This window comes from Anopheles arabiensis, chromosome 2 (assembly GCF_016920715.1).
Source record: "Anopheles arabiensis isolate DONGOLA chromosome 2, AaraD3, whole genome shotgun sequence".
Lineage (NCBI taxonomy): Eukaryota > Metazoa > Arthropoda > Insecta > Diptera > Culicidae > Anopheles > Anopheles arabiensis.
This window is the reverse complement of record NC_053517.1, coordinates 70,532,479-70,556,663: the sequence shown is the minus strand read 5'-3', so window position 1 is coordinate 70,556,663 and position 24,185 is coordinate 70,532,479. Positions and strand designations below refer to the sequence as shown.

General features: G+C 43.7%; 4 protein-coding genes across 4 annotated transcripts; 1 reads left to right on the top strand and 3 right to left on the bottom strand.

The window, feature by feature from the left end:
- The first annotated feature begins 3,480 nt into the window (after positions 1-3,480).
- On the top strand, positions 3,481-14,196 carry LOC120895651. Its single transcript, XM_040299178.1, has 6 exons — positions 3,481-4,448; positions 10,851-11,362; positions 11,583-11,671; positions 11,749-12,052; positions 12,125-12,414; positions 12,487-14,196. Exons 2-6 carry the CDS (start codon positions 11,113-11,115, stop codon positions 12,577-12,579), a joined length of 1,026 nt encoding a protein of 341 aa, XP_040155112.1. The 5' UTR covers positions 3,481-4,448; positions 10,851-11,112; the 3' UTR covers positions 12,580-14,196.
- Positions 7,929-10,093, bottom strand: LOC120893913 (ionotropic receptor 75a-like). The gene is made up of 4 exons (XM_040296137.1): positions 9,821-10,093; positions 9,360-9,731; positions 8,474-9,292; positions 7,929-8,333 (listed from the first exon to the last, which is right to left on the bottom strand). The coding sequence occupies exons 1-4, from the start codon at positions 10,091-10,093 to the stop codon at positions 7,929-7,931; spliced, it is 1,869 nt and encodes a 622-aa protein (XP_040152071.1).
- An 892-nt stretch (positions 14,197-15,088) lies between the features above and the next one.
- Positions 15,089-22,308, bottom strand: LOC120893834 (CTD small phosphatase-like protein 2). The gene is made up of 6 exons (XM_040295970.1): positions 22,152-22,308; positions 17,924-19,866; positions 17,402-17,793; positions 17,203-17,322; positions 17,021-17,123; positions 15,089-16,937 (listed from the first exon to the last, which is right to left on the bottom strand). The coding sequence occupies exons 2-6, from the start codon at positions 19,859-19,861 to the stop codon at positions 16,872-16,874; spliced, it is 2,619 nt and encodes an 872-aa protein (XP_040151904.1). The 5' UTR covers positions 19,862-19,866; positions 22,152-22,308; the 3' UTR covers positions 15,089-16,871.
- A 324-nt stretch (positions 22,309-22,632) lies between these two features.
- LOC120893762 (DNA polymerase epsilon subunit 4) lies at positions 22,633-23,630 on the bottom strand. The gene is made up of 2 exons (XM_040295849.1): positions 23,166-23,630; positions 22,633-23,098 (listed from the first exon to the last, which is right to left on the bottom strand). The coding sequence occupies exons 1-2, from the start codon at positions 23,527-23,529 to the stop codon at positions 22,836-22,838; spliced, it is 627 nt and encodes a 208-aa protein (XP_040151783.1). The 5' UTR covers positions 23,530-23,630; the 3' UTR covers positions 22,633-22,835.
- Between the last annotated feature and the right edge of the window lie 555 nt (positions 23,631-24,185).

Here is a 24,185-nt window from a genome sequence, read left to right as displayed (position 1 = left end):
ATGTCATTATATTATTGTCTAGTCCGATCCATCCTTCAGTTCAGCTGTGTAGCGTGGTGTCCTCAAACAATAGGGCCCTGTGCAAAATTTGAATCTGTGCAACGTAGATTAACTGGAGTCGCGGTACGTTGCCTCCCTTGGAGAGGAAATTAAAATATACTTAACTATCGCACGCGATGTTTGTGCCTTGGGCTACAATCTGTCGAACATCGCCGAAAAGCTGCACATAGTGAGTTTGCGCACATGAGATTGACGCGCCTGAGTTGCTAAAAAATATTCGCATTTACGCACCAGCCAGACGTAACTCATAGACAACGTAAATTTCTGCAAAATGTGTATAAGAGAATTTTAGCCTCATCCAACGACCCTCTATAGACAATGTGTAGACAGTTCTATTCTTATTTCAAATAAATTGACCTTCATTTGACTACGCAGAGCTTAAGCAACTAGGAAATTAGACTCGTACGCACTCGGTAATAGGAAAGATTAGTTTTAACCATATATATTTAAGTGACAAGTGTTAAAGTCTGTGTAATACCACACCCATAAATTGCCAAAATAAATAAAAAATAAATAAACTAACTCTCTTTAAACTTGGATATCATAAAGCCTAGGCATCGTTTTTTTTTCGCAAAGCTTCAAATAATAAAAATAAGATACACATTAATAATAAGACATATCCTGTGATAGAAAGCATGAAAAGATCAAAACAAAAGATAGGCATCTACTTCAATGCTGTACTCAGTGCAGATATCTTATTCACGAAATTATCTAATGGACATATTTAAATGTGTGTTTTGTGTGTGTTTTTTTTTATTACCAGTTACAATGTTGGTGTATAATGCTATAGCGCATATAGATGTTAGACCGATCCTTTAGTAATAGTTTATATTTTAGTCGACTCCAGTTAAAATTAACAAGTTTCGTGACATGAGTTCTAATTTCGTTTCAATCTTCCCTGGTTGGCTGCAATAACTATTCCGTTTCGCATTTAAGTCTAGGTAACCTGTACAGGACAGTATCAAGAACTAAACTCCAAAATGAATTAAAAGGGCAAGAAAGGGTTTGGCCTAATAGGTGAAATAAATTTTCTCATTTCTCATCTGTCAATAACATACACAAGCACTTCATTGATCAAGTGACACCAACAATCATCTTTTTATATTTCAGGATTACAGGATTGTACAGGATTTCGCTGCTGATATCGTTGTCCGATATAACGACTGTCCCAAGATCGCAGAACTCCTTTACTACCTCGAGATTGTCGGCGTAAACTAATACACTGCCTCCCAGTTGGGCTCTATCACGGACTAAACCATCAGTAAGCTGTTATCTCGTCTTTGTTGCATTGATTCACATTCCAATTCTTGCTATTAAGCGGTTAAGTCGGGTGTTACGCGTCACATACTATAAAAACTTGAAGGTGTTTTACCTTTTGGCTTTTGGCCTGATCACAGAATTGGAACAATACCGATACCTACGCGAAGGCTTTTCCACTGAAAACGACGAGCATTGACAAAACGAACAGCACACACATGACCATTCAGACCTTTTGGCCTGATCACAGAATTGGAACATGGCCGAAACCTACGCGCAGGCTTTTCCACTGCAAACGACGAGCAAGGAAAAAAATGAACAGCACGCACACGGCCTTTCAGTTTGAGCTTAAATTTGCTAGTGTTTATTAACTAATACAAAAAATTGCTTATATTCTACTTTTCTGTCTGTGCTATCCTTATTTTCCGGGGTAGTTTTGCCTGGATCGCTTTTCTCCATCTTTTTCCGCGAGGACCGAGACTGTAAATGTCCACCCGCCTTATCCTTTGTTTCGCATGGAGTTTTTTTGTACCGCGATCCTTTTTTGGCTCTAATGTAATGTGTGCGGGCGTAGGATGTTTATGTTATTTGCCGTGTATGGGTGCATCAATCGCTTTCGTACCTAGTCCGTTGTTTTATTGCACCGAGTTATGCGTATGCAGATCGTGTTGTATGCTTAGTCCGTATGCCGATTCTTGAAGAGAATATTATTTATTTAGCATAGCGATAATGATCCCTAAATATGATATTATGCTAGCCAGAACTGTTGATTCAGTTTTACACGAAAGTCACCAGGTCACCGAAACAACGTTGTACCTAATGTAACCTGCTGTCGCAACAAGGATGGAGTCGACGGATGTAACGAGCCCCTCGCAGTGGGCTCAGTACTTTGATGACTTAGTCAACGACCAGTTTAACGAACAGCTAGAGGCTCCACTAGCAGAAAGTGTCATGCTATTACGACCTAGCATAAAAGAATCCCACAAAAAGCTATCCGTCGGTTGAAAAATAACAAGGCACTCGGAACCGACAGAATAGCAGCTAAACTGGTCAAGAATGGAGGTGCCCGATTAGAAAACAAGATTCATCAATTTGTTACTGAGGTGTGGGATAGCGAATCGATGCCATGTGATTGGAATATCGGCATCATCTAGCCCATATACAAGAAGGGAGATAGGTTGGACTGCAACAACTACTGGGGTACTACGGTGTTGAATACCGCCTATAAAATATTCTCCCTGATCCTTCAGGGTCATCGAAGCGATAGAAACTATCAAAGAGGATTCCGAAACGGAAAATCAACCACTAATCAGATTTTCACCATGTGGCAGATCTTTGAGAAGATGGCAAAATACAGACAAGAGCTAGGAGCTCTTTTAGAATATAAGGCTAAAATAATAAGGCTAGTTAGAATGAATGGGGGCGGTCCCGTGGTACAGTCGTCAACTCGAACGACTCAATAACATGCCCGTCATGGGTTCAAGCCCAGAATGGACCGTCCCCCCGTAGCAAGGATTGTCTATCCGGCTACGTGGTAATTAATTAAGTCTCGAAAGCCTGTATAGGACGGCATGTCCACGTAGGACGTTACGCCAAATAGAAGAAGAAGAGTTAGAATGACTATTACCAACGTCACTTAACGTAAAAACAAAATATGATGTTTAAAGTGTTTAGGATTATTTAATAAGTTCACACATATCTGGAATAATCAGTGGCGGATTTAGGGATTTGGGTGCCCTAGACGGTAAGACGACGGCCCCCTGTAGATAGTGAACGCGGGGGGAGGAATGAATACATTCAAATTCCATCCCCTGAGAATAGAACTTTGCTGTCATAAAAAGGGTCTCAAACATGCATGCTCCTTGACTTGACATAATAAGCAGGTTCAAAATCTTTTAAAGCAAGAAATCTAGAAGTTTCATAACATAGATATCACAATCAACACTTGTCAATCAAATTGTGTTCGTTAAATTAAAAACATCTCGAAAGCTCATTAAATTGTCCTTTCAAAGCTTTTAACAAGCTTTTATGGCATCTTTATGGGAGCCTTCAGAAGGAGCAGGAGAATCTGAAATCAGCACATGCGTAGTAATGCACGCTTCGTTTTGACAGATAGCATCAAAATAGCTTTAAAATAGTGGAGATAACAAGAATATTTATGGTTCTATATACATTTTCGCTGCAAAGATCTTTAAACATTTCAAAAGCTTACCGATGATTAATCTTTTCTTTCAATCCCTCATCACCATGATAGCTAGAGCGGGAGCTTCGCACGCCACGTAAATGATGCCCCAAAACGTACACCCGTTTATCCTTACCTGTCAACCAGCCTGTCAAAAAAAGGGGATATCCGTCGCCGAAGGTCTGTCGCCACATCTCGCTCTTTCTTTTTCCCATCGACGGTACCTTGTCTTGCCCACTGTCACATTTCACACGGGCTGCAATCCTCCACGGTCGAGAGCGCGTCCTTCGAGCGCGTTCTACTTGCGAAAGCCAGACGATTTGTCACGCCATAAGAACGGCCCCATTAACTACGCAGCATTCTGCAGAAAGTAAACTCGTCACCAGCTTCAGTAGTATCCGGACCAGCGTTCTCGGTGCTCGCGAGTTTTTTTGAGAAAAAGTGTTTGCCGTGTTTTGTGCGTAAAAGCCCTTCCACTGTGACGCGTGGCGAAGTGACGTGAATAAGAAAAGGTCCCCGTTTGCATGCGAAGGTTGCTGGTGTCCCCCGGGAGGGTGCGATTAAAGGCAGCAAAGGTATACGTTGCTTGAAGGAATCTTGTCCAACAGTCAGCTGGAGTTAGATTTTTGGAAATAATATTACTAACAATCGGAACCGAGCTGCGGAGGTCATAGTGTAATTGGATGGAACACCCCTTGCACTGTGCAGTGCGTCAGGACTCATCAGACAGTGATATAAACAAACGCACCAGGAAGTGTGTTTGTGTGTGCTTGCGAGGATAGCTTGTGTATTGATTTTCCCTGTGTGAAAAAAGTATGATCCCACTAAACCATCCCCATCGTTGTACTCGAATCGGGGAGGTAGCTTGTTTGGTGATTTATCCCGCAGCTCCCACACCGACCATGCTCCAGGCCAAACGTTCATCGCACTAAAGCTTTAACCGCCCCGGGTAAGTGGCATCCGCATCCAGTTAGTTGCGGTTTCTATACCAATTATTACCGATCGCTTAGCTGTTCAGTAGGTTTGGTTAAAAATTTTGTATTTCATTTCCATATCCATACCATTTTTGGATTCGAGTGTCAATAGGAAGCTATACTTAGGTTGTAGTAGTTGTTGGAGTGCTGTACTGCTTGCTAGAAAGTTGAGTAGCGCGTTTGATGCCGAAAAGCCCGTCCAATTTGCTGGACACGTCTGGCAGCCAGCGCTGTCGCGGATTCGCTAAAACTTTTCCCGTCCCGCAATGCTTATTGCTGCGTGTGTAAGCCTCTCCAGACAATGTGCCGTCTATCGTAGTGTGCGTAGGGACAAAATACGTGCGTGTGTGTGCGCGTTTTGGATGTTGTGTACTACCAATCGTTGAAGCCAGCGTCCTTGTGGTGGGACGGAAATGCACGCCTTCTGAAGGTGTAAGTTTGCGTGAAAGAGAAGCAAGCGCTTGGACTTTCCACCACCAGCTATTACACGCTGCACACCCCAAAAGCTTTAACAAGGGAAACGCACCACACCAAGACGCAGCATACACCAGAGCGACCAATTTTGTGTACATTTGCTTGAAGGATATTATGTTTCACGAGCTCTCCTCGTAGCTGCTCCATGCACACTTACACACAAATAAACGCACACACACACACTAGCGTACACAAAAAAGTTAGGTTGATATACGCTGCTACTAAGAGCACTTAATTAAACCGCTACGCCCTCTTCCCTGGAGCCCGATTTCCCGTATGACTGCGCGGACCTCTGATTCCGATCCGTGCGTGGTGGTGGCGTCAGTTCGTCAGCGGGGTCCCATCTTGTTTGTCTGCGTTTTTCCCTTCACGCTTCATCGTACAATTGGGAAGTGATGAGATATTTGATATATGATGTATTATCACCATTAACGCCCTAGACAGCGCTCAGAGCGAAGCCCTGATGGGTGTCTCCCCATGGTCAACATTGCTTCATTGTTTATTGTTCTTTGGAGCCTGGGGCCTTGGGCCTAAAGATGGTGGGGGGGGGGGGCATCATCGACTGTGCGGGGAGTGGTAAAATTCAAGGACAAAAACAAATCGCATCGATTAAATGTGATGCCTATTGAAGCATGATAGTGATAAGGAACTATTTTTGAAATACGGAGTTCATTACGAGAAAGGGAATGGGGATTCGTTTTATATATTTCAAATGATGCAAACTTGTTTTTATATTGAGATAAATATCTCAAAATCTTGTTCTTTGCGGTAATTTTCCACGCAATTTATACGCAAAACGTGGTATACAACCTAAACATTTAAACACAATAATCGATTCCTTGTTTCAAACCTGACGACGATCATAACAATACGTTTATTCAGATTTTGAGATTTTTGGGGAACTATTTTTTTGTATTAAGCTCATCAACCCTAACTTTAAAATTCATATTATGACTCTGAAATTTTGTTTTTGAGAAAATATTCACGAATTGCTATTCTTAACACGCTTGTGTTAGTGTTGCACGCTTCTGTAATGCATTGTAAATTATAATAAATTCTAGTTTTTATTTAAAAAAAAAAACAAATACAAGCTATGCTACCTCAACAAAACCATATTTGGCTGTGGAAAGCTTCTTCTTTTCACTCGTAAATCAATAATTTCGAATAGTAATAAATACTTTAAAAATCGATAAGTGTGAAGAAAGGACGGAGAATGCTATCATCTTTCACGAATCTCTTGTAATCCCCAATTTCAAATGATCCCAATCTATCAAAACTATAAATCATAGGCGATCCATCAGAGCGCAATTCAACCCCCCCTCAAACATTACAAAACTTTTGAGGAAGCTATAACTCTCGTGTGGTTTTCAACGAATGAGTAACTGTCGTATTGTCAAAAAAATAGGTAAAACTGAAGGCTACATGATCCTTGGAAAGGAGACTTAAAATCGGGTAAACTTTTTAAAGCCTCTTGACAGCGTGTCGAGCATCCTGCTGAATGGGATGTGAAAGATAGGTAGGGAGCACAAAAAGTCGGATTTTAAAATAAGCTGTGTCATTACGTTCGTTGACGACGAGTGTCCCAGCGTCAAGTGGTCCCCTTTAGTGAAAACTGAGTAGCGTGTGCCTGTCCACGGGCTGGGTACGGCGATGGACGAGGCGGGACATACCGGCGTGACGACGGCGTGGTTTACGATGTAAATGCCGCCTCTTGTCATTAATGGAAGCGAAGATGTACTTATTCAAGAATGCATTAGCTATTTGAAAGCCACTACTTGACCCTGGACCGGCTGGTGGCATGCCGCACCGCCGCCACTCCGTAAATAAAATCATCCAGTAAGAGGAACTCGTGCGCATCCGTGATGCTTTGTTTCGCTGGTGTATGTCCTCCTTTCTTTTTTTTGCACCACTTCCTGTAGCCCTTTCAACGCGGTAAGACTCTATCTATTGGGCAAGGTGACAAACATGTTTTTCACGCGCTTACCGTTGCCCTAATCTTTCGAACCGTGCTCTACTTTTGGCAAGAGTGTGAAAAATATACTTTCCTTCCACTGTTCATACACTTCCTATTCATACACTCCCTGTTCATCCCTGCTGCGAGCTTCAGACTGTGTCAACTTACACATTGGTTGGCTTTCCTGCCCAGGCCCAAGAAATTGAGGTCGTAGTTGAGGCACGCTGTCCGTTGGGTTGTGTTGTTATGGTAGCAAAGTTGTCGGGTTCTACCAACAGCTACCAAACGTACCCACTTTTACGTCCATCAAAGATGGACCAGCCGTGTGCGGCAAGCACTGGCAAAACTACACCGCTTCGGGACATTCCCACCGTCCGTACGTCCCCTCAAGCCCCTCCGCTCACCCATTTCGTGTGTGGCTTTTTCTCGCTTTTGGCCCGTAAACGAGTAAACTTTTGAAGGACGAGCCAAGCCGGGCCAGATAATCGATAACCGATGGCAGGCAGAGATGCTCGATGTTAGTTTTTCCTGAGTCATGACCTGGGCTAGATGTTGGTTGCCAGGCCATCGTCGGTTGCTGGCCGTTCTGTTTGCTTTTACCGTGAATTGATTGTGCCGTATAACGAGGAAGAGCGACCATCGAACATGTTGATGGTTTGTGTTTTATGTTTTGCTCGGTAAAATATGTTTTGAAATCTATAAAGATTCGAAAGCCAAAAGCCATTCGGGAGCATTTATCGGTAAAAATAGTTCGCATACATACAGAGAAATAAAAATCAATTTATGACACCTTCATCCTAGAATGAAGCATCGTTCATACAACTCGGATGCGAAAACATAAACATCAAATGAATATCTCCCGCAACATATCGAGCTTGATTGCCATCTCCACGTCCAATGTACTACAGAGCTCGGGCGTAATGGATGCGGAAGCGATTGCACGCTTATCAATATCGATCCCAACGACTACCTTCACCTAACCCTTACCCCGAACGGGGTCCACCGTTCGCTTGGAGAAGATTAATTTTTAAGCTTCATTTTTGCGTCTGATTATTGCGGTACGAGATTTCAATTTCTTTGCCATCCCGCTCCACCAGGACCGTTCCGCCAGCAGGGTCGCGAGCGCGGCCAGAAACCCTACGGCAAGGAAGAGGTACAGGTAGCGCATTTCCACCACACCGACCGAGCTGAAGCCGGCGTTTAGGTTTTCACACTGCGGCTTCTGGTGAATCCAAATCAGGTTGAACCGCTTGATTATGCCGACCTCCCGCTGCCACATCAAGCGTTGCCGGATCAGCTCCCGGTACTTGCTGCCCTTCACAATCGGTATGCCGAACGGTGGAAGCTTGATGGCTTCCAGTTCCTGCAATTTGCACACCTCCTCCGGTGCGAACGTTTCCTTTATCACCTTGTAGGCAGCGTTCAATTCTCCCTGAATGGCGACAAACGGAACAGCGGCACCGGTGGAGGGGAGAAGCAAGGAGAAAGGAATCAAATTAATATCTAATCCTATCCGTCTCTCAGTTCCGGGCTTTCCTAGCACAGGGCCGTGAGCGGTCTTATCAAGCGTACCTCGTAGGCATACATCTCCTGTTTCACGCGTCCGATGCCCTCGTTCGGTTCCAGGAACGCCTTCTCACCGTGCGGTTTGATCTTCTTCCGATACAGCTCCTGCACGTCCGGGTCTTGCGTCTCCTGGTAGTACACCCGACCGTAGCTCGTGTCCATAACGCCCGCCTTCAGTGGAGACCGGACCAAGTCCCCCACGCTCGCGATTGCCCGGCTGGGGCTCTGCAGCAGCGCCACAATGCTGGCCGAGTAGGACGTTAGTATGAAGAAGCTGGTCAGTTGTAGCGAAAACATTAGCAACCGCGTTCCGTTAAACTGTGGCACTATATCGCACCCTCGCTGGCACATTGTGCCGATAATGTACACTAACGATTCGATCGCGCCAAACCGTTCACCGCTCGTTAGCTGACGGATGGCGATCATCGTCATCCAATAGATCGCCATCAACGCGAAACAGCACGCCCAAACACCGACACTAAACGGTAGCTCGAAGATGTTCGCCACTATCGAGAGCGGTGGCTGGCGAAAGATGATGCTGCTCTTGATGATCAGCGTGACGATCATGAAGTCGGCCACCTCGAGCCGCTCGGTACGCATCAAGGTGCCCAAGCAGCCGAGCTCGATCGAGCGGTTCTGGAACTTGCCCATCACCCCACTGAACGTCCCGTTCTGCTTGTAGCCCACCTTGTCCAGCTGCACCATGTTGAGGGTAAAGTTGAGATCGTACATCAGCTCCCGGATGAACGGAAAGTTTGCCTTGGTAAACAGATCGTGCACATCGTTACGATCATCCATGCCGGTGAAGTATTCCGGCGAAGTTGTCTAACGAACGAGATTGCGTGCTAGAAATTATAAATCGGTTTCATGTAAGATCACAGTGCGGTCTTACCGCTGTTCCGCATGGCATAGCAAAGCCCTGAAGATTGCGTCGTCGATCTACAAGCTTTCTTCGAACGATCAGCTGTGACCCGTACCGATCGACCGCTGGTAGGTAATTGGATGCAATGTTCACCACCGATAAACGGGCTTTACGATAGGGTTTGTATAGTTCGAACAATTCCCAGCTATCGGATATTTTCTGGAATGCCAGCACGACGTTCGTGTAGGGCATAACGTCTAGCGGACGTAGTCGTTCATTGTACAGAAGTTCCAGTTGGTCCGAGGAATAGGGTCCGGAGTCGATAGATCGTTTCACTGGGAGTTGTTTCTCTACTATCAACCAGTGTAAATTCCCATACAAAAGCTTGTTCAGTATTTGATCCTGAGTTGAGAGAAAATACATTTCGACAAAAACACAATTCGAGACATTATTAGCTAGTAATAGCTTTCCTTTAGTTACTATTTCTCTACCATCTGCCACAGCTTCGAGATCGGTTCGATCTCACACGATGCATCGATCAGTAGGCCTGCTTGAGATACTCGATTAGGATGTATTGCTATTAAAGCTTCTATGTTCGTTGCATCCACAAACTTCACCAGCAGTCCTTTTCTCGTTGCCGCCAAAAAGAAGTCATACCGTTCCTCTGCCTCCCAGCAACTGATCACCGTCACTGACTTCACATGCTTTGCTGTAAAATAATTCACTGCAAGTGCACTAACATTTTGGTTCCACGTGTCCAGCATAGCACAGCAGCGTCCCAAGAACACTGTAAAACCCAACAGCAAGACTATTCTGTTCACGATCATCACGTTTTTCTTGCTGATGCGCCTTTGTTTCGTCGTAATAACTGTGCATGTGTTAAGAACGGTAGTAAACTACAAGTCGAACCATTTTGCCCGTTTTCCATAGTTTTTATACTAACATAACGAGTAGTAGTAGTAGTAGCAGTGCTGCTAATAATGTCATTAGGAAAATCGCACAATCACGATAATGAAGGTAATTGCGCGTAACATGCGCGTGTAATATTCAACGAGATCGTGGCGTAGCGCAGTTGCCTGATGCAGCTGAAATGCGTTTGATTGTGAGTTACCGCGTTGGTAGAAGAATTGAGAACTAATTATTTTCAATTTTGAAGCATCCTTTCTTAATTGCTTGATTGCTTTACATTATTCAGTATTGTAGGTAGGAGTGGTTTGGTATTTGATTGATATTTTTATCTTTGTTTCAATGTTGCAACCTGTTGCTAGTTATATGCCCTATTATTTTCCTCTGTTTCTTTCTCTCTTTCACACACAATTGCTAGCGTTTACATTATTTTTTTAATTTGATATTGTTTCACTAGCGTATCTTTTTTCCTCTTTATTCGATACTTTCCTACTAGTTTCTGCATCTTTTTGACTGTTTAATCGTGTTCGATGCTGCATTCGCCAAACTGTTTCGCTTTCAAATCTATCTATTATGTTACCCTTATCTCTTCATTATCCTTTACTTTACTTCCAGTGGTTGGGTACACTCTGAATCGCTACTCTGAATTCACCTACACCCGTTGCCTCAGTTGTGTTAAGCTAAACGTTACGCACACGTTACGTTTAACCAAAGTTAACAGATCACGTGGTGTTTCACGTGGTCGCGATCCTTAGTAAAACCATTCCAAAAAACAACCGCTGAACAGCAGCCACCAGCAACAAGCGATACTGCCCCGTGGAAACCCGCGTGCCCTCGCCCGTATCGCACTCAAACCCCATACTGTTCAAATGCAATAATGGCACCCTTTAAGCTTAAGTTCCGCATGGGTAGTGGGTCGTCGCGTAGTACCTCTCAGGAGCAGGATGTCGTAGTAGATAGTCAATCCAATCCGGTCGGACCTCTTTTAGCGAACAGTGCGAACGCAAATGACTTTGGTAGCAGCACGACCCTTGATTCCGAGCAGAATAACGATAGCCTTGTGTCGATGAGCAACGATCGGCGCGCCTTAATACTGACCAGTAACACTACCGACGAACCAATACTAGGTAATTGGCATTAATTGGCCCGAATTTGCAAACGGCACGGGCGTATCTGTGTCTGTTGGCAGATTTAACCGAATGTCCGACAGTAAAGCAACAACACTATCACTGCCCGAATACTATCCCACCGGAATCCGGCCACGAACCTTAACTCCCCCCTACCTTTACTGCTACTTCCTTCCGAAATGTCTCAGAAAGTTCTCACGCGCAACGCCTTTCATTGCAGGATATGACAATCCTTCGCTCACCAACACGGAGCCTACGAACGTTATACCATTAAGCCCACCGCCATCGTACGAGCATGTGTTAGAAGAGGTAAGTATCGCTCTCCATTTTTTTCATCGTAGGTGGTGGGTATGGTGTTTAATCTTTTGTTTCACCATCTGTTAAAGAATCGGCTCGCTGCTTTGGATAAGGAAAACAATCGAACATCGTTACTGAACCTTTCGCCAACTGCCCTCGGGTACGAAATGATGTCGAACAATCAACCGGCTGGTACGGAGCACCAACAACAGCAACCTTGCACGACGGAGCAAGGAGGTTCGCCCGGTGCAACGAAAAAGCAAGAATCGATCGATTCTTCGCTCTACACCTGCAGCTCGACGACGACCCCGTCGCAGGAAAACCTGCTCACCTGCACCGGTTCCTGCGATCCGCTGTATCAGCTGAGCTGCAACGAAGGATTGCAGGATTTAGGTAACGTACGCGCGATCGGAGAGCCATTCGCGGAATAATAATCCACAATACACTTTCTGCATTGCATTGCAGCCGAGGAGATGGAAACGATGGCAATCGACGAGACGTGCCTGTCGAACGAAAATCAGGACACTTTATCGCTGGACGAAGAGTGTAGCTCGTACAGCAACTCGCAACCGATCTACGATCAACAACAGCACACTGCCCCGAAGGCGGAGATCAAGGGTCCGGAGATACTGTACAAATCGAGCAAGCAGCTGTACAAAGCGGTGGCCAAGGAGTGTGGCATCACGTGCAAGATGTCCGACCAGTGCCGCTGCTTAGACTGCCAAAGTCGTTACTTTGACTGCGAGTACGATCAGGTAAGATCGAGCTGCATCTAACCGCTTCTTAAGCAACGACCTCTAATGCATTGTGTTTTACGCTTTTCGCAGAATGAAAATGAGAAAACTGATGGAGGATTAGGTGCTGGTACGCCAATGTTCATCAGTGAGGTCATGCACGGTAGCGCGTGCACCATTCTCTAAACCTACAGACACGCTGCAGCAACACTACCGATTGGGATAGCCGTAGTGGAAGGGAAACGAAATCAGCATCAGTCATCGACGGAACTTCCTACGGAGAATTGTAGTTCCCCGGGGGAAGTGATATGACGCCGTACACAACTGGGCCGCCTACCGGAGTTGTCCGCATGTTGTCCCACACCTTTACGCCCTGTTCATGGACGCTTCGAACCTACGGGAGAGGGATAGTTAGATAAGCATAGACAACACACATCGATGGCCTTCAGCAGCTTGCGTTCATGATTCTTAGGGCTAAAGCATTATTTCCCCCCACGATTGGTTTACATCGACGGTACTACCATGGCGGGCCAGTTTGCCCCATCTCTCTCTCTCTCTTCGTGTACCGATGGTGCAGCAACAGCACACGTGTATCGAGAGGGGGAGCGGGCTAACGTTGGAACGTTTCCTAGATTTTGACTCAAATGGTGATACTACTTTTTGCAGCATACATAAGAAGTGTGCGCACACTTACCAACTAACCGATATTAATGTTTAGTATTTCCTACAGATAGTTACAGTAACAGTAGTAGGTGAGGATGTCTGTCTTTTTTAACAAAACGAACAGTATTTAATAGCAAAAAACCCAGCAAACTCGCTCCTCGTGTGGTGCACAGAATCTCTTTGTGTCTGTGAGAGCATTTTTAAATTGGTCAACTTTTCTGATGGCAAGCAGTTGCTTGCAGACACTATTCTTTAAAACGGTTCTTTAGAATCCTGCCTGTCTGGACGGGAGGAATCGACCAGTAGTAGAACGAACATGTGTAATATGCGATCTATGCACAAAATAGATAGGAAGCGTGCTTGTTCTGTTTTGATCTGTCTTTGAAATCTGTTTGTGATTGGAAAAAGAAACCCTACGATCTGGTATACTGGACACATTCGTTTGTTTCGCATTTTTTTCAGAAGTCGTGTATTATTCGGGCAGGATACATAAGAGCCAAACACTCCTCCTTAACAATGCAACTGTTTGCATCTCCTGGACGAACAAGAATACGAAATATTAGCTTATATTTTTGTAGCAAAAGCAAGAAGACATTTGCAGTAGGATAATGATATGTGGTACTGATATGAGCATATGATATGAATATATTTACACAATGTAGCAAATTTGAGCATAACGATGCAGATGCAACACACTGCAGCATAGGAAACAGAACGCAACAAATGCTATAAAGGTGTGTAAGGATTTTGAACTGTCATCCACAAAAGAAGAGAAACACTCATAAGCTGTACCCGAGCAGCAAGTTCGGGCTTTAGCAGGGTAAAACTACAACAACACTTACATTCCAAAACAAAACCCCAGGTGTTAGCAACCCACGTTTAATTTCGAGAATAATAGAAACAATCTTAACGCGATGGAGCAGCGTTCGATCGAGTGTCGTAATTACTATACGGTCTAATAAAATGCACGACAAGAAAGCAAACGTGATGCCTAGTAATAGCAAACAGTACTGACTATTTGGTAGCCGTTACTGTAAAACCGTTCTTCAATTTACACGGGTCAAGTCAATGCGACAAACGCGAGCGGTATGTTAGAAGAAACCAAAAACAAACCAAGTGAACCATACCAACTAACCATACCAAGTGAACCATACCAAAAATGCCCCACAAACGTACACATCCAACAATATATATATATATATATATATATATATATATATATATATATATATATATATATATATATATATATATATATATATATATATATATATATATATATATATATATATGGATATATGGATATATATATGGACGATGTATTACATATTGGTGAATGTGTGAGTGTGTGTGTGTATGTTTCTATTGCTAAAGCTGAGCAATTGAAGTGCAGTGATCTTAACTAATCCAACCCCATTGGTGAATAAAACGGAACGGAAATCACTAAACTACATTAAAACGAATTCAACACTATACGATTGTCTCATTGATCGTAACGCAAGTGTGCAGACTTATTTTATTTTTTAAATTACATTAGTTAATTTTCTCTTTCTAGAAACCAAATAAGTTACACCTACGTTGGTATGCTTTAAAAAGGTGCAAGCGCGGCTGGTGCAATTTTAAATGTGAAGTAACTTGATCGTATTGTTAGATCGATGTACAAAACAACAACAGATAACAGATGGTATGTTATGTGAAAATTGCAACGACACTTATGTTCCACAAAACACAACTAAAGTTAGAACAGTAAAAACAAAATGCACTAAATAAAGAAACATTTAAACTATTTTGCTGCGTGATTGAACGGTGTACAACAGGAAAGAAAATAAAAATGTCGATGTAGAGGGGATAATTCCTTCCTGATACGAACGTAATCCGCTCACGAGTAGCATTTAGCAGGCTCCCTTGGGCATCAGGCTCCTTTAGTCCGGTTGAACTTTACCAAACAAAACCGAACCAAAACGTCTTTCTGATGTACGGAATTACCTTGTCATCATGTTTGTTATGAAATAGAGAATAATAATAGTGCAAATTTTTAAGAGAAATTAATTTTTATTGAATGTGAAAAAATTCTCATTAATACAGTAATCAAATATGAAGGAAGAACCAAGAGCATTGTGTTGCTGATATTTGTTTATCATGGGGCACATGTTGCATAGCTCGTTTTCGAACAAGAGCACATATTAAAAAAAACTGTTCATCGCAGCTGATTGAACTGATTATTGCCGCTGCAAAACTGCATCACAACCATTCCCTCGCCAATCGGCAAACGGCAGAGACGTTAGTAAACTCTTTCTTACAAAAAGAAACTGTAACTGCTTAAACTCTACCGCGGGAACTATGTGAGCATGGTTTTCTGAAATCCTTCGTTATGAAACAGAAGCTTTTCAAAGATTGCACCTTCAAAAGGTAATCGATATCAGGTATAGAGAATAGTTTGCAGCATTATTGAAGAAAATCGGGATTTAATTATTGTTACATATTTGATTTCTTATTTTTTTCATCTCAACAAAACAACTGCATGCTCCACCCATTTGGTCGGAGGCATTTACCGTAATTCTTTGTACAAACATTTCAGACGTCATATGCATGAGTTAATAAATAAAAAAAATATGTATATCGTTACACGCTAGATATTACAGTATTTCAAAGAAAACGGAAGAAACATTTTCAATTAACAATGTCGATCGATCATGATCGCAATCATCATAAACGGTGATCGTAATAATATTAACTTGCTACGTTTTTGCTCTACGTATGTGTGTGTGTGAGTGATCAAATTTAACCAGGAATTCCATCGTATAACTAAAGCACTCCTAATACCCTTCGCTACGCTGCTTTCGCTTTTCTTCACTTATCGAGACGACATTCAACCGCATCCGTTAAATATTATTTTTCATTTCTTACATTTAGACTAAGGTGAGTTTAAACTGTGTGTGTGTATTGAGATACGTGTAATTCATGTGCTCATGTGATTCTTTCAGCAGTATAGTTAATAGTAATGCATCTGATATTTTCGTAATTTGTTCTGTTCGCTATGGCATCCCAGGTTGTTGATTTGTTTTTGATCGTTATATATCATATTTATCAATTCGTTTGTCTTGCTGCCTTGTAAGCAGCAGCAGGCACCAGCAGTAGGCCACCATAACGGGCTCATTCACTGATCTGGCAAAAGCAAAATTATCATACATCGCCTGTATGTATATTAATTCCGTTCCTTGAACGACGACAAGAGTTGGACATTACGCTAAGCATCTAAAGTTCTCATATTGCTACAATTATTCATTAAATCGATTTCATTTCTAATCTTCTCTCGTCGTTTCGAGTATGGGGATTATGGAGTTAATTGGTGGATTTGTTTAAGATTTGAACATGAATGTGTTTAGCAGCACAGTCTACACAGTCTGCCTTCTTAAGTAAATCTGTCAGTTAAACTATATGCTTGTGCAAAACGGTATCATTGTATCCATATGTTGTCATACTAATTTTGTGTCGCAGAAACATGAATGTATCATCAATAACATACACACAAGCACCAAGTGTCTCGCGCACATTTCTACCATCCTTGCGCGCAGGCTTGTTTGTATCTGTGTATGCTTAATAAAAGAGAATAGTTAACTGAAACTAATCGTCGTAACTATTAAATATTACTTGAGTGGCTTTGTCTGTACACTTCACTTGACGACGCTAGTCCAGAAAAAAAAACAGCTGACATAAATACAATTGGAGTGAAACGTGCTTAATTAGATGAAATTGTGAGATTAACTAAGGTGCTGCCGTCAACAACATGTATTGCCGTTAGATACGAATTAAGTTTAATCTGGCGGTAGGAAAGAAAAGAGTCGGAACTTTTCACGAATGTGAGGACGAACATCTTCGCGCTGTAAGATATACAATAGAGAGTGTCATATGAGTATTTTGTTGTTGGGATACCGTTCATGCACTCGAGTAGTAAAAAACTTACCATTTCAACGAGCCGTTCCAAAAATGGTAAAATTTTCATTAACTCCGAATCGCTCTGATCGACGAACCAACTCTCTATTGGTATACCATTTTCCAGCTGGTATCTGGAATTTCAAACAAATGTTTTGTAAATAATTTTCGTTTTCGAGCCTTGAAACACGTTTGCAATCAACAATCACTTACCCAAATGCCTGTGGTGAATTATCAATGATGATGGTCTTGGAAAGATCCCTGCCCAGTATAGTCAAATCTTTAATGTAATTTCCGTTGACTAGGACACAATGCTCGCGGAACAAACGGTATCTGTTTAGCGAAACGAAAAAATGTCCAAGCAATATTATTTAATACCACGCCTTCCAATTTCTCACGCACAAGCACTTACTTAATGAGTCGGCGATCCGGATCAAGCAGATTGAGCAGCTTATCCGCATAGACCCGCTTCGAGGCGGTAAAGAGAATCACCTCGAACATTTGCGATACCCTCTCGAGAAACTCGCGGAAGTACGGTCTGGTACGAACGAACACTGTGTACTTGCACTCTTGAAATAGCACCGGAAACTTGAAGCTCGCATCGGAAAGCTCCATTAGACTGCAATGCACCAGCGTTTCGTCTAGATCGAGCACCAGGCTGAACTCTGGACTGGAGCGTGTCTTTAGCGGCAACGCGGGACACTTGGAACGCATTTCACAAGTCAACGGAGGAAGATGCTTGATGAATAGGTACGGGTCGAACGCTCTATATGCGGCATCGTCATGCTGTCCATCGTTCGACTCCTAATGGGAAGCAATTTAAAACGTAAACACAATTAATATTATTTAACTATTTTTCGTCAAACAGATAAGGATAGTTATTGACCATTAAATCAATTAACAGATCAACATATCCAATATATAACAAACTTACATCCATTTCAATGCACTCATTATTCTCCAGCTGCATAGCTGCCTCTGTGTCGTCGCCACACATGGGAATTGATTCATTGCACTCAATGTTGTGGATCAGTGATTCCTGCTCCGATCCATCCAGGACTCGTTGGTGTTGCAGATGATGCTGCTGCTGTTGATGGTCCTGCTGCTCCCCTCCTACTCCTCCTCCTCCTCCTCCGTATTCCGTGATGTATCCCGTCGTCCCGTGGATGTTGGGCGAAGCATTGACCCCATCATCCAACATCATTCCGTCCATGTTATGGCCCATGCTCGAAAGCGACGTTAGAGCTTTCAGATTCTCGATGGCCGTTGTGTTGAGCGACGAGAAAAAGGCGGAATCGTTCAAGCTGTCCGTGCTTGATTGACCGCAGCTAAGATTAAGCCCGGCAGCAGCAGCCGCATCGCCACAGCTCAGGAGGGCCTGGGTAAGCAGAGCATTGTAAGAGAAGTCCGTGTACTGGCCGAGATCAGTGGCATTTTTGTAGTGTTCCTCATCGAACATGGAAATCAAATCAGAAGCAACCGCTACGGCGGCGGCTGTCTGACTAGGAGAATAGCTGGATTGCGGCTGCTCCTCGTACCCTGTGCCAGAGAGCGACGAACAGTTGCTATACGCGATTGGTTGAAAATTGGACGACAGCGATGAGGCTCCCATCGATACTGCAGATACGGAGGCACCCAGTGACGTATTGCAAGACGTTGATGACGACGACGACGAGGACGATGATGTCGACGAGGAGGAAGAGGACGAGGACGAGGATGAGGACGACGACGACGAGGACGACGAGGACGACGACATCGACGATCCGGCAAAATCGATGGAGGAAGCGGTCAGCGGGAACGAGGCGATCATATCGCCAGCAATTAGATTAGCAGAAGACGTATCCGGTGATATCGTGTCCGTGGTTGAGTCCACTTCCGGCACAACGATATCCAGCGAGTTAGAAGATATGATTGCACTTGACTTTGGAAAGATTCCCTCCGACGAGGTGGACGGCAGGATTGTATCCTCCTCCACGTAGCAGCTGGGGTTTACTATAGCCTTAACGTTACTTACACATTCGCCCGCAGCCTCAGTGCCGAGGTCTGCCGTTGTACTATCGCATTCGGTGATGCACTTGGAGTTGAGCTGTCCCGGCCCTTCCAGGCATGCAGGTGCCCCTACTGATGCCTGCGCAACGCTGATCGGTGGCAAAACGATCGAGTGGCCCAACAAAGTGTTTTTGTTCGAGTCGTACGAAATGATACCGAACTGATTGAGCGCATCCTCGGCCGAACCGAGTTCGTCTCCAACTTTCCTAGCGTATAGTCCACATTCGGTGGATTCGGTGGAAAAGCTCACATCAGCCACATTATCAACATGCGGTGGCGTGCCATTGTTGGAGGATACAATGCCTGCAGGTAGTTGCTGCGAAGAACAGCTGGAGTGTGTGGGTGAATCTTCGAAGTGCTTCTGATCGATGACAGTGGTACCATCGAATAGAGTGAGATCGTTATTATCCTGCCAGCAGTTTTCTTTGCAATCGTCCGGTATTGTAATCTCTTCGCGACTGGCCGACTTCCGGCTATCCTCACCGCTAGCAGTGGGACGATTATTCCGCGCCGGCTTTCCAACTGTTGTCGCGCGCCTTGGAACGATGCTTCTTGCAGGTGGATTATTGGGCGTAGCAGCGGCGGCCCGGCACCGCGAAACCACGGTAGATGAAGGTTCGGCAATCGTCGTTGACACTTCTGGTCGACATTTGGGCACCGCTGATGGTACGGATCGCCGAGACGAAGACACTACGAGTTCGACGGATGAACTCTTTTTTGCTTTTTGGCTAGCCACTTTGAGTGGGGATGGTTTGAACTTGACCGCGCTTCGCGTACTACTTGAACGCAGTCGACGATCTCTAGTCTCGCTTCGCAGCCACATTTTGACTAAAAAGATATTGTTGAAAAGCATTGTTAGCTCGCACAATTTTGTTATATGAAATGCAAATATTTTGAAATGGATAGCAAAATGACACATTTGGAATGAGTGTTAAAATTACACACATACAAGAACTAGCTCAATACATTACTCTATTGGCAATCTTCATTATTTCATAACCAAGGGACATTTTGGAACATAAAAAGTAGTGAATCAGTGTAAGAATTTCAAAATCATTTCGTGTTGTAATTATTTTCTCGTCATTGGCTTCCCTCGGGAAAGTCCATATCGACCACAACATCCTACATTCGTTACAAGCCGCAAAGGATTGATGACACGCGCTTAATTATTGCATCAGCCCAAGGCAAAGACAATGAGATTTGCTTGTAGTTCTTCTTCTAATACGTTTGCACGTTCATGCCTGCAGTTGCAACTGATTATCAACAACCAAAATTTAAATATATTCATGGCCAACATGGACTTCCATCCGAGAAGAGATCGAAGACGTGCTCCGCCGTACTGCTGCCGAACGGAACAGTATTGTGCCGAGTGCGCGTGCCCATAGTAGAGAGGGAAGTTTGCCGTATCTCTCCATCTCAAATCATTCGCGTCCAGTGCTGAGATTTTTAACTACTCCTTTCCCTTATCCGCGTGGAGGACCACGTTTTTGTTAAACAGTCAACCGGAGATTGCAACTTCTAGTCACAAGAAGACATGAAAATCTATTAATAGCCTTTACATCGTGAGTAATCCATGGTCAATTGGACGGAGATCTCTCTTCTTCCGTGTGCTGTATGTACTCTCTTGCTGCATCGTGTTTTAACGTGTTTAGTTGTATCCTCGGTCTCTCTCTTTCTTTCGCACGCACAAGTACGAAGACTGTTATCGGGAAAAGGGTGTTTCGTTTACGGAAAACTTTTTCTTTTCTTCTGCAACCGAACTCCCTTGCAATGATGCACTTTGAATCAATTTCATGCAATTCATATTAATATCATTAATATGATGAGATCATTCATTTTTGTTTGTTGGAAAACAGGTAGATTATTAAATGGCATTGTTTTTTGATGGTGTCGTATTTAAAAAAGAGGGCACACGAGGGACCCCGAACGACCCATGCAATAAGCACCCATCCATCCAATCCACAGGGGCTGGTGAAACTTCTCCAGAGTAAAGTGACAGTGAAAATGCACTTACTATTCCCCCTTTCCATTGCAGCCCAGCTCGCAGCGAAAGTGTACACACTGCCAGAAAGAATCAGGTGAAAAGCTGATTGTATCCGCGGCAACAGATGAATTCACCCATGCACGAGAAGAAGGGAGAGAAACAAACTCGCCCTTCGCAAACGGAAAGGAATAAAAGAGATGCGAAGAGAAGGAGAAATTGAAAGAGCGAGACCCTTCTAGCGAGATCTTCCGATGCAGTTTTCTCCTTCCCTTGTGCGCACTGATGCTGGCCTGCCGAAGCATCGCGACTGCCACAAACAAAACGGGCTGTTTTCTGTTTTTATTTTCATTTTCGCAGCTTTGTGTCGCGCGATATTTCGCGTGCTTGCTTGTTTCGGGCCTCGCACTCCCCCCCACCACCCTGTGCCACACTGACAACAAAATACTTCCCAGAGTCTGTTCGCGTCCCAACACACTCTCTACGTCGTTCGACTGCATTTATTTCCCTGTCGTAATTTTCAGTGGCAGATCCCAAACATCCGCGCATTCACGCACGCAACTACAGCTTATTTTAGCGCTAGATGAATCTCTTCCATCGCAGCACGCGATACTCTTTCGTGCGTTGGTCGCGTTTCGAACGCGAAAGGAACGAGAGGAGCTAGGCAAGCTTACCCCGTTTCGTTCTTTCCTAACAATAAACAGATATTTGATTATAAACAAATTTGCTGCTGAGCCCCTCCCGCGCCCTACCGCGAGGACGCTTTGCACGTTCGGGGTTGTGCTCTCGCATGCTCTTCGACGCACGACACAAACTCAGCGCAACCGTGCACGATGATACTGGCGCGTTTTTTTTTGTCTTGCCGTTTTCAACGGCGACCACCACACACTGGTGTTCCCTCTAAAATCGATTTTAAAATAAGTAACTCCACTATGATGGAATGTTTTCGCAGCGAGTTGGTATAGAAATATACCGATATTCACCTGACGCTTTTGCCCCTACGGTAGCTGTACACCGAGAACGCCGATTAGTCAGTTTTCGCGGCGAAAAGATTCCTCCCAGCGAAGGGATCCGCAACAAAGCGTATTTTACCAACAACCATACCCTAGCGGAAGGAAAACTTCACACTTACCTTGCACGGCACACGCTTTCCATTCGTTCAAAACATTTCTAGCGCGTTCATCACCAGCCAAACACCGTTTTGTGCGCTTTCACGCGCTCACACAGAATTTTCACTGTTTTGATTTTCTAAAATGGCTACTCTTTTGACATCAAACTACCCCGAGATCACGTACACCATACCGGTTGGGTTGTGTTGGTGTATACGTACAGGACGGGGCATGCGATTCACGTACTAGTGTGCGTGACATCAATGCAACAAAGTAGCCGCCTGTGATAAAACAGCCGCCGTCTGAACACAAGGTTCATATAGATATAATCATGGCGGCTATTAAATTCGTTCCAGTCTTCGTATTTAAAAATAACAAATAATGCACAGATTCACCAATATATTAGGTGTGTGCTAGGGTTATTGTAGTTTTAATCTAACGAAAGTTCCATCCTGAATTATTACATGTCGTCATTTTTCATAAATTTATTACTAAAAATTCAAATACAAGGGAAAAACTACTTTTTTATTCAGAAAGAACGGCTTCGGCCGTATTGCTTAAGGAAAATCTGCTTCTAAACAGCAAAATTAAACAGGACAACGGTATTTTTGCAAGTAAAAGACACGTTTCTAAAAATAGCATGATATGTCTTAGTTTCTATTAGTCGCCAAACTTCTTAAACCTAGCACCATTCCTTCTTACCAACTCTACACATTCATCATTCCTTCAAGAAACACTAGCGAGTCGACGTTATCTATTGCAGTTTCAACATCTCTCTTGCTCATCGTTTTCTTCTTTGAGGCAACCGTATGAAAGCTGGTATCTTTGGCCAATGTTTGAAGAAACAATTCTGCCGCTTTCGTAACCAAGAATATCGCCTCGGCCGACACTATTCCTACTTCCGGGTCCAGCTTCATCATCTGTTTAATCCGAGCAAATGGAAACTGTGCCAAACGTTCTTCGGGTGATTCTAAAAGTATAACAAGTAAAACCGAACATAAGTCATGGTACAATCTGATAGCGGTCCTTCGACGTACCTTTTGTGCTTGCAGCATCAGCTGCATTTGGGTTAGGGACGCTCGATTCTACCACCTCTTCAGTTTCTGTTCTTTCATCGGCATTTTCCACATTTACCTCGGGTTCCATAGGTTCTTCGAAATCGTTCGAAGTGACACCAGCGTTGCCCGTAGAATTGTCTCCCCTTTTCGCTGTTTTCTTTGCCGAAATCGATGTCCTCCGAAAATACAAGATCGGGAGTTTCCTGCTCAGCGGATGCACCCACTTCCTTTTCAGCTGCGCTTGCAGTATCTTTTCCGGGTTGTGCAGGAACATCTTTCTCCTCTGTCGACTTGTGGGTGGGTGCTTCTTGCTCAGAATTTGCATTTCCAAATGCTGCTTCATCTTGCGTGCTAAATAAATCCTCGGAATATTGAGCCTCTTCCATCCTGCGGCTAAATTTGTTTAATTTTACTCTGGCGCCAAATCTCAAATGTCACGAAGAGGTAAACAAAGATAGAAAAAAAAACAAATCCAAGACGTGTAGATTGCACGCAGTGTGGCCAGATATTTTGGCGGTTTTCGGTAGGCGCAACAATATTTTATCGGTAGTTTTCGATAGGTTAAAACTCGAAACCTAACTCGAGTTAAAAGAAGTGAAAGCGAAAGAAGTGTTAAGCGGGATGGGGGAGGGGGGACTAATGCGCAAAATGAAAGTTCCATTTCAAAAGAATATGCATCCTTTACCTAGGATATGGATTAGATTTGGTTCAGCGGTTACACAAATAAAGGTCCCAAGTGCCAAAAATCCACTAAACGACCACTAAACGGCTTCTAAACGACTCACTCTACCTAAACGGAATATAGAAAGACTTCGTTTAGCAGACGGCAAACGACTCATGCATTCTAAAAATAGCAAAAAAAGCTGGTGGCGCCATCTGTTTGTGGGATACCCAACCAGTTGAGCTTCCTCGCTTGGAGGAGAGCTTTCTCATTTCCTCTGTACTGTTGTATGGTTTCGCATTGAAGTTATGCATCGCTAGAACTAGAACGGCGGTAAT

What these genes read in the sequence shown, in the direction of transcription:
- LOC120893913 (XM_040296137.1), bottom strand. Translation starts at nt 10,093, where the DNA reads ATGCTGGACACGTGGAACCAAAATGTTAGTGCACTTGCAGTGAATTAT. An exon ending in CTATGCCATGCGGAACAGCG is followed by an intron (nt 9,293 to 9,359) that starts GTAAGACCGCAC and finishes CTCGTTCGTTAG; the next exon opens with ACAACTTCGCCGGAATACTT. An exon ending in AGGAGATGTATGCCTACGAG is followed by an intron (nt 8,334 to 8,473) that starts GTACGCTTGATA and finishes GTCGCCATTCAG; the next exon opens with GGAGAATTGAACGCTGCCTA.
- LOC120895651 (XM_040299178.1), top strand. Translation starts at nt 11,113, where the DNA reads ATGGCACCCTTTAAGCTTAAGTTCCGCATGGGTAGTGGGTCGTCGCGT. An exon ending in ACGAGCATGTGTTAGAAGAG is followed by an intron (nt 11,672 to 11,748) that starts GTAAGTATCGCT and finishes CATCTGTTAAAG; the next exon opens with AATCGGCTCGCTGCTTTGGA. An exon ending in TTGACTGCGAGTACGATCAG is followed by an intron (nt 12,415 to 12,486) that starts GTAAGATCGAGC and finishes CGCTTTTCGCAG; the next exon opens with AATGAAAATGAGAAAACTGA.
- LOC120893834 (XM_040295970.1), bottom strand. Translation starts at nt 19,861, where the DNA reads ATGTGGCTGCGAAGCGAGACTAGAGATCGTCGACTGCGTTCAAGTAGT. An exon ending in AATTCACCACAGGCATTTGG is followed by an intron (nt 17,124 to 17,202) that starts GTAAGTGATTGT and finishes TTGAAATTCCAG; the next exon opens with ATACCAGCTGGAAAATGGTA. An exon ending in TGGAACGGCTCGTTGAAATG is followed by an intron (nt 16,938 to 17,020) that starts GTAAGTTTTTTA and finishes TATATCTTACAG; the next exon opens with CGCGAAGATGTTCGTCCTCA.
- LOC120893762 (XM_040295849.1), bottom strand. Translation starts at nt 23,529, where the DNA reads ATGAAGCAGCATTTGGAAATGCAAATTCTGAGCAAGAAGCACCCACCC. An exon ending in TGATGCTGCAAGCACAAAAG is followed by an intron (nt 23,099 to 23,165) that starts GTACGTCGAAGG and finishes TTATACTTTTAG; the next exon opens with AATCACCCGAAGAACGTTTG.